General features: G+C 46.9%; 1 protein-coding gene across 1 annotated transcript in view; it reads right to left on the bottom strand.

The window, feature by feature from the left end:
* Positions 1-351: 351 nt before the first annotated feature.
* HPSE (heparanase) overlaps positions 352-8,784 on the bottom strand; it is a 75,980-nt gene continuing 67,547 nt past the window's right edge. Inside the window, exons 11-12 of the mRNA XM_029599551.1 lie at positions 5,835-5,981; positions 352-1,483 (exon numbers count right to left, since the gene is read on the bottom strand). Of these exons, the coding sequence (XP_029455411.1) occupies positions 1,324-1,483; positions 5,835-5,981 (307 nt within the window). The 3' untranslated portion in view covers positions 352-1,323. The remainder of the gene's footprint in view (positions 1,484-5,834; positions 5,982-8,784) is intronic.

Genomic DNA, 8,784 nt, shown 5'->3' with positions numbered 1-8,784 from the left:
CATTTATTATGGAAAATGGCATGATCAGGAGGACCAGGGGCCAAGATTTAAAATCAGGCCCAAAGAGATGGGGATTTAGGCTGGCTTTGAGTAAGGCCAGAGAGGGAGCAGGATGCGCCGATTCAGGGAATCTGTTCCAGGTGTGCAGTGTTGCAAGGTGGAGAGCATGGAGTTTTTACCTCTCCACCTCCGACATTCTCCTCTCCTTCACACTGACATTTCCTATTTCATTTCAAATGGAAAGCACATCTCTACCAGTCATGGCCGATCCATCAAACCTGCAGATTTCTCACATCAGTTTGCAAACCTGCATTCCCTGCTTTCTTTGCTGGCTTCAGATCTGGTGGTTTGTTGTTTTTTTTTTTTGGCCCAGCAAGTTCCTCCTGTTCCTTTAGACTTCCAGCTCAGTCAGAACTGTCCTTTGTTAGGCTTTAGCACCATGAACATTCAGAACTACCCAAAGTATTTGACCCCAACACACACACACACACACACACACACACACACTTTTTAAATCTCCCAGCCCTCTTTACTTTAATCCAGCCATAGCTGGGGAGAGGATCCACCACATCACAGCTCTCTCTGGGCCCCGAATCCATCCAGTAGCTGTCACCATTGAGTGACAGCAGAGCCACTTCCACCACCCCTCCCCCTCGGATCCTGTGGACATTGCCTGCTCGACCTGGCCAGGCTGGCAAGTAGAGTCCTGGTCAGGGAACTGAAACCAGGCTCCCTGCATGGCAGCACCAGACATTGTCACTGAGGCTCATTTGTCACTGAGGCTCTGGGCCAGCCAGGTCTAACTTTTGTTGTAGTTTGTTTTGTTTTTTTTATTTCTCTAGAGTGCATGTATGTCTGAGGCAATTTAAAAAAAAAACAAGAACTAGTCATTGTACAATTCTATATAAGGTTTACAATTTAAAATGTGTTTTTCTAGAGGTATACATACCGTCATCTTCTGTTACCTATTTTTTTTTTTGCTGAGGTAGCCTTCACTCCCGCCACATGCAGTATGAATTGCGCCGTATTAATTTGTGCTAGCTACAGATAGCTCTTCTCTGTGCCATGATTATGGGGCAAGGAACAGAGCAAGGCCCCTCTGGGCCAGTCCCTTTGTCAATGGCAGAAGTAGCAAGGCAGATTTTACCTGAGAATGTGTTATAAAAGCTATTCAGGTTTGAAGAACTATATGATGTGCACCTTAGTATTTAGGTGCTCTCCCCTCCCCTTGATACAAGTTTGCTGGTGCTCAGCATTATTCACAAATGACAGTCTTACAGGTGCGATCGGTACAAAGATGAAAGTCTTTTAGTTCCCAGCTGTTTAGATACAAGCTGTGGCTTTGGCATTTTTGATCACAAAAAATCCATAAGAAAAGCCTGGCAGATTGAGAAAGCTGCTCGGACTCAAAGGTTTCTCAGTTATGGTTGGCAAAGTTTTGTCATCCACCATCTTCAAGACATGATCATTCAGCTGAACAGATCTTTGGGGGGACAAAAAGCAAAAGAGTGACTGGTTAAATAATGGTTTTGAGTGTAGAATTTGAATTTTAAACTTCTGGAAAAGGAGTAGATGAGAGGCCCACTACATCACATATGCACCCCCGCCCCCCCCAAGAGTTGTAAGAAGCATGGTTTGGATTAAAGAAAGACAATTTTTAGTTAAGCTCGGAGTTAATAAGCAGAGCAAAGGGCCTCAGCTCCTCACTCCCCCCATCCCCACTGGGCACGATCACCACTGGCTTTCCTCACTGGCTTCTTTGAGCTGTGTAGCCAGGCCCTGCAAGTGCCTTGCATTTAGTTGCTGGATCTTGCTAGATTAGTGGATGACACTGGCTGTAGCTGTGACTTCTTAAGGGGCCCCTTTAACCAATATGAATTCATAGCATGCACCTTACAGGACAAAGACATAAAACTTCATAAGGTTTCACTGGCCCTTTGCTCAGAGGGTACCAATGGGACATATTCAACAAAAGGGGCCCAACTGGTAATTCTTTGTAAAAATGCATGATTGTTTCTAAGTGTTCACACTTTTACCAGATGTCTACGAGCCAGCAATGCACATTACCCATACAGCATGTAGGTAGATCTTTCTCTCGTTCTAGCGCTTCTTCTGACACTAAGTAATGAGCAGTATAGTGATTGATGTTCCCCTGTCTGCCCCAGTTCTGTTGTGAAGCCCTAGCAAAGGGGAACTGAAGCCTCCTAAGCCGTGCAGCTTGGCAGAGAGTATGGCGCACTCTCTCATGCCTACTGGAGTTAATCTGTAATGCTCAATTTAGTTTTATGCATTCTAAGTACAGCAGATACTAGATTTCTAAATTTATAAAAGTTGGTTCACAAGTTGGACGTGTTTGCCACATTTTTCAGTAGCTCAGTATAGGAATGCTTATGAATAGTGTTGGGCAGAAAGCAAAGCTTTCAAAACATAATTAAACCAGTAGTTAAAATATTTTATTTTTCTGTCTTCATTGCTAATAATCCCCATCATTCCTCAAAAAAAGTTAATAACGCATGTGTTATCCAGGGCGTGTTTATGGAAATGTGTAAGTTACCTTACCGCTTCACATAGGTATTATCGCATGGCGCAGTAAACTTACCACGGACTGCGCTAAGGGGGGGAAAGAGAGAGAGAGACTATCTACAAGGCCCTGACAGTAGTTAAGTCTTTATAGCTGTCAGGACGGCTACCGGATAGGTCGAGGTGAACATAGTACAAATTTTCATCTTTGTGAGACTTTCCTGACTCCAAATGACATCAAATTTTCACCAAGGTGTACTGTGCTGTTCATACGTCTCACTCTCCATGCGAAACAGGCCCCTAAACCAACCCTAAACCGCCACTAACACCTCACCTCGATCTATCAGGTGGCTCTCCTATAGAGATATAAATAGGAGCACACAGTGAGGCCCTCCCCAGAGGCTCTCTCTCCACCTCTCTCTCTCTACTCCACCCCTTTCCCTCCCCAAACCCAGAAATGACTAAAATGTAATTCCAAAAATTTATCGCGAATTGCATTATGGCCATTTCGGACATATCCCACAACTTAACCCCAGGGAAAAAGCTGTAGTTATTTCCGGCATTATAACACATGCTTTCGCACGGTTTTGCTATCGCATGGTGCGATATGGCCCCTAATTTAATTAAACTCCTTTCCCAATCCCACACACCTCAAAAATTTGCATTTGCGCCACGCGCTACTATACTTTCAGCATGCGTTATGGCGTTAACGCGTTATCGCACGCGTTAACGCCATAACGCATTTTGATAAATGATCCTCAGTGGTTGCTGTCATTTATGTAGGTGTATGGCAGAGGTAGGAGCGGTGGTTTAGTAGTTACAGCAGTGAACTAGGGGTCAGTAGGCGTAGGAGCTGTAATCATGCTGTTCTGTTCTCTCTGTGCAGCCACAATGTAGTCCCGGTATCTCCTGGAGCCCAGGCCTGGATTTGTCAAGAAAGCACATTAGCAGGCCGATGCAATACAGGGCGCTCAGCCAAGCGCGTCCACAACCCCCTTATAAGGGGATTTGTGCGTCTAACCCCCTGCAAAGCTAATGGCGCTCGTCACATGTGAATTCATGTTGATGAGGCTATTAGATATTCTCCCCCCGAAGCAAAGAAAAAAAAATGTGCACCCAACAAACACATTTTTACTCTCCAAAATTAACTCCTGCCCCGGAGCAGGTGCTAATTTTTGAGCAGCCCAACAAGTGTACAGAAAAGTAGTCTGATTATTGACAAATGGTGTATGGGTAATGTGCATTGCTGGCTGGTAGACAACTGGTAAAAGTGTGAACAGTTTGAACAATCGTGCATTTTTACAAAGAATTACCAGTATGGGCCCCTTTTCTTGAATATGTCCCATTAGTACCTCTGAGCAAAGGGCCAGTGAAACCTTGTGAAGTTTTATGTCTTTGTTCTGTAGGGTGCAGGCTATGAATTCATATTGGTTAAAGGGGCCCCTTAAGAAGTCACAGCTACAGCCAGTGTCGTCCACTAATCTAGCAAGATCCAGCAACTAAATGCAAGGCACTTGCAGGGCCCGGCTACACAGCTCAAAGAAGCCAGCGAGGAAGGCCAGTGGTGATCGTGCCCAGTGGGGATGGGGGGGGGGGGGGAGTGAGGAGCTGAGGCCCTTTGCTCTGCTTATTAACTCCGAGCTTAGCTAAAAATTGTCTTTATTTCAAATAAAAAGGAGAAGAAAGTTTAAAAAAAAAATAAAAAAACAAAAGTGTGCCGGCAGTCAGGTTAGGTAAAGGAACGCTCAATTAACTGAGCGTCCCTTTTCCTACCCTGCTGACAGCCACCTCTTCTGGGTACCCGCTGCTGAGGAGGTGCTAGGGACGCACAATTTCCCCTAGTACTTCATTTTTACCTCGGCGGCCGAGTTAAATATTAAATCGGGAGCCCCGGACAGCAGGCACTCAATCATGAATGCCTGTTTTTCCCCATGTCGATATTACATCGTTCTGTAAGGCTGTGCCTAGGGCAGCAGAAACTTGGCGGGAGGGGAAGGAGGCTGGCTGAAAACCTGCCTTTCAGCTGTGCTGAACCTCGATCAGCAAAAAAACAAACAGTCCTCTTTTTCCTGATTCAGTTCCTCGCCTGCCAAGAAGCCAGCAGGAAACAGGATGGAAGGAGCTGAGCCTGGAGTAAACATGAGCAAAGCAAAAAAGAGCTACTCTGGTCCCTGATCCAGCCCCTCCCTTCCTGTCATTCAGGGAAGGGAGGGCTGAGCCTGAAGTACACAAAGCAAAGGGGGATCATTCTGGGCAGGTCAGGAAGGGCTGTGGGGATCACTGGGGGAGGGGGGAGAAGAGAGGCTGGAGGATTAGGTAGGGATACCTGCTTCCTCCCCCATCCCCATCAATGCAATTCAGTTCCTCTCTCCCTTGACCGTGCATTCTTTTCCCCCAGATCCTGGAATCTCCCTCCCATTCTTCCTTCCTCTCCCTTCTCCACAGATCCTGGAACCCACCCCCAATTCCTCATTCTCACTCCTCTCCTTCCTTCCACCTGAAAATCAGGATCTTCCCCCCCCCCCCCTTCCTCACACCTTCCCATCTCCCATCCTCCCCATCCCTTGTTCTCTATGCCTCTCCTTTCCCAATCCCCAGTCCTCTCACCTTCTCCTCATACCATTCCTGGTCCCTATTCTTTCCCAGTCCCCGAGATCTCCTCCCTCTACTGATGCTTGAGATCTCTTTTCCTCACTTAAAAAAAAACCAAAAAACAGATATGAGCAAGGTTGGGAAACGACTTCATTTTTATCATGTAATATAAAAGATGGGAATGTTTGCCAGCGTGCTTCCCAATTTTCTTAATTTTCTTCCCACAGCATCCACCCCTGAGCTGCTGCAGGAAACTGTAGGGTAGTGCCTTATACTTCCTGCTCCCTGTTGCCTGGTCATATTAGGGGGAGACAGCACCAACAGTGCCTAGGGCCTGACAAAATCCTAAATCCATCACTGCCAGAGCCTCCCCCTTGAAGCAGGCCACTCTGCTTGGAGGTACTTTATTGTTGGGAAGGGGAAATTTTTGGCCAGCCAGTTATACCCAAGTGCATCGCTATTTACTCAGGCAAACGGGTTTGACAATTGTTCTTCCAGATCAGAATGTTTGCATGAATTATACAAACTGATGCTGCAAGGATAACACTTCCAAAAAGTTAGACCACACGACATTTACTTGCCAAACTTTCAGTTTCACTGAACCGAGTTTTCAAGTCTTGTAACAAGGGTCAAACCAATAGTCAGAATGTTAACCACTGCCTGCCATCATAGACACTGCGGTCAGTAACCAGGCTTTCCACCCGAGGGGAGGTATCGCTCACCTGGAGAGTAAGCTCTCCTTCCCAGCCGGCAGCAGAAGATACGCGTCCACATATTTGTTTGCTAGGGAAGATGGCAGCTGCAATTGCCTGGTGTCGTTATGCAGGTTTAACACAAACAAAGTGACATCGCCTGCTCTGTACTTTGGACTGAAAAGGAAAGGAGAAAAAAAGTTCATGAATGATCATGTATTAAGAAAGGTGACAGGTTTTCTGCAGTCATGGAGCCAGGCACGCGCACAGGCAGAGATGCAGTGAACAGAGCTGGCCACTTTTCGGCTTCAATCAGCCCTGTAAGGTTTTGATACTTACCCCTTCCTACCTGACACCCATGAGAAAAATGGTATTGTGCAGTTTCCAATTTCTTTCTAATATCCATCTTATGCCTCAGGAGATAACTCACTTAAAAGGAAGCTGCATTCCTCTGTCTAATAAAGTGCATGCAAGCAGTATTACTCACATGGTATCATTTAAATACATTAACTCCTCCCTGGGATGTAAGTACTACTCTAATGCAGCCCCCATTCCTAAGACTGAGTGCTTCTCCCAGAAGTCCCCCCCCTCCCCCCCCAACCTTTGGGGATATGAGTACTTACTACCAGCAGCTCCCCTTTACCACTCCCCAGAGATGCGATTGCTACTTCCAATAGCTCCTCCATCCAGAGATGCGAGTGCTACTCTTAAGGCAGCTTCCCAACTTACTCTGGGCCACGTACTCTCATCCACATCTCATCTCACACCTCTCTGTCTTCCATTGCTTTCCCCTTCCTCTCCATGGTATTACTCACTCTAGCTGCTCTTGTTGGTAAGGAAGAACATCAGCTCAACGAGGGCAGATTCAGGAGTAACATTAGAAAATATTTCTGTACAGTGTGATGGATCCTGGAACTGCCTCTGAATGGGGTTGGTAGAGGCAAAAACAGAACAATCCTTCTGGGATGGGGGTGCTGCTTCTTTACAAAGCTAGCTTGCATTGTACACACCTACAAGTTGGCATTGTTCATCACAGGATGCTCTACAGAGGTCCTCCTTTAAACAGGTCCAGCTGGTATGTACTAGGTGTAACGCTTGCCAGTCGCGGGGCCATCCTGCAGTCGGCAGCACTCACTCTCAGGAGCCCAGCGGCCTCCCAGTGCAGCAGGAAGGCCGCCTGCACCCGTTCAGCTCCTCTGCGGCCGGATGCTGCCATCGAGGCCCCAGCCAGGCGCACGACACCCGCTCTGAGGTGCTCACACGAGCCCTTGTCCCAGCTATCTAGGCCCTGTGGTGGGAAGGAGCTCTGCGGCACGGCTGGGTATTTAAGTACCAGCCAGTGCCCTCAACAACGGGTCCCCTTTGCCTTGCAGTATGTGTTGCCATGTGATCCTGCGTCCTTGCCCTCTTCCTGCCTGCTCTGCCTCGTCCAGCTTCCCCTGCCTTGCTCTTGCCTTGGATGAATTTTTTTGGAGTTGACTATTGCCTGGACCTGGACTACCCTTTTGCTTGCCTGGACCTGGACTACGTTTTGCTCGCTGCCTGCCCCTGGTGTTTCTAGGATTGCTGCCTGCCCAGACCTCAGCTCCTCCTCTTTGATCTGCGGGACCATTGCCTAAGCTCTTCCGGCCCCCAGAACCCAAGGGCTCAGTCTGTGGGGAAAGAGGTTGGTAAAGGTGAAGCTCCCTCTCGTTCTTTGTCCTGGGACACATTCGCCAGCTATCGGTGTGGGCCTAGGCTGCGCCAACCATACCATAGCACTTCCCTTACACTAGGAAGTGTGCTTCTTGACTTCTATTGCTTCTCATGTCTGGAACAACTTGCCTCTTGAGGCTCATCTGGTCACCAATTATTTGCACTTTACTAAACTGGTTAAGACATTCTTTTTTTTTCTGAGGCCCTGCTTTAGGTTTGGGTCAATGTTTTCTGCTTCTTTCATTCCTGTGAATTTTAGTATTTCATGATGCATTTCGTTTTATATTTGTTTAGTTTATTCATTTAACATTCATTGCTGATGTTGCTTTGTACTTAGCCCAGACTATTTTGGAACAAATGGGTATGTGCTAAATATAACTTTATTGAATAAATTAGAGAATTCATAAAAGCCTGGGGTAAGTACAGAGAATCATTGGCCTTGAAGAATTGAAGGGAAAGCCAGAGATCAACTGGGGTCTTTGGCAGGAGTTGGAAACTTTTTTTTTTTAAGATATTGGTGTGCTGAACCCTAGGGATTCCCCAGCAAAATCTTGCATCCTCACTTGGGGGGGAGCCCAGCAAAATCCCACATGCTCATTTCGAGTGTGGTGCTGGTATTACAGGTAAGTGGCATGCCAGGAGGGAGGTTTTCACATGCTACAAGACAGGCCTTAAGGTCCTGATCTGCCATCATATTCTGTGTCGTTTAGTTCTGTTATCATCAAAACAGATTGTGCTGTTTTGAATGTTTCCCTCTGAAAGTGTCAAAAACAGTGGTAGGAGATGTCTTGCACGGCTGCACTCATTTTCCAAACAGCTGTATAACATCAACTGGTTTTTTTTTCCATCCCTTTTCTCCCCCAATTCCAGTTCAGGAGGAATGCCCAGAAGATGCTGAATCCGCGCTGGCTTTGAGGTAAGTTTGGTTGGGGGACTTTCAGCGCTTACCTTTCGCTGGCAGAGGTTAATCCTGAATGTAGCAGCAGCATTCTTTCATCCCTTCCTCCCACCCCTAGCAGAAGGGGGACATGAACTTGAGTTTCCCGTGCTGTAGTACCACGGGGGTAACCTAATGGGTACAGCTCTACATGTTTTCTTTACTTCTGTTCTACTCATAAACAGACAGTACTGCAGACCTTCTCTCGGAGATTCTCAAACTGATGTCAGTAGGGAAAGTCAGTTTGTTTCTTTCTGAGGTGCGGAAGTCTCTATGGTTTAGAAATTGTTATGGCCCCAGGCCGTGCCCCGGGTCCTTCACTCACCTCGAGGCCAGCCCGGGCTGCTG

Source organism: Rhinatrema bivittatum, chromosome 1, assembly GCF_901001135.1.
Source record: "Rhinatrema bivittatum chromosome 1, aRhiBiv1.1, whole genome shotgun sequence".
NCBI classification, from domain to species: Eukaryota; Metazoa; Chordata; class Amphibia; order Gymnophiona; family Rhinatrematidae; genus Rhinatrema; species Rhinatrema bivittatum.
The sequence above is the reverse complement of the archived record's forward strand: the minus strand, read 5'-3'. Positions and strand labels throughout refer to the sequence as shown.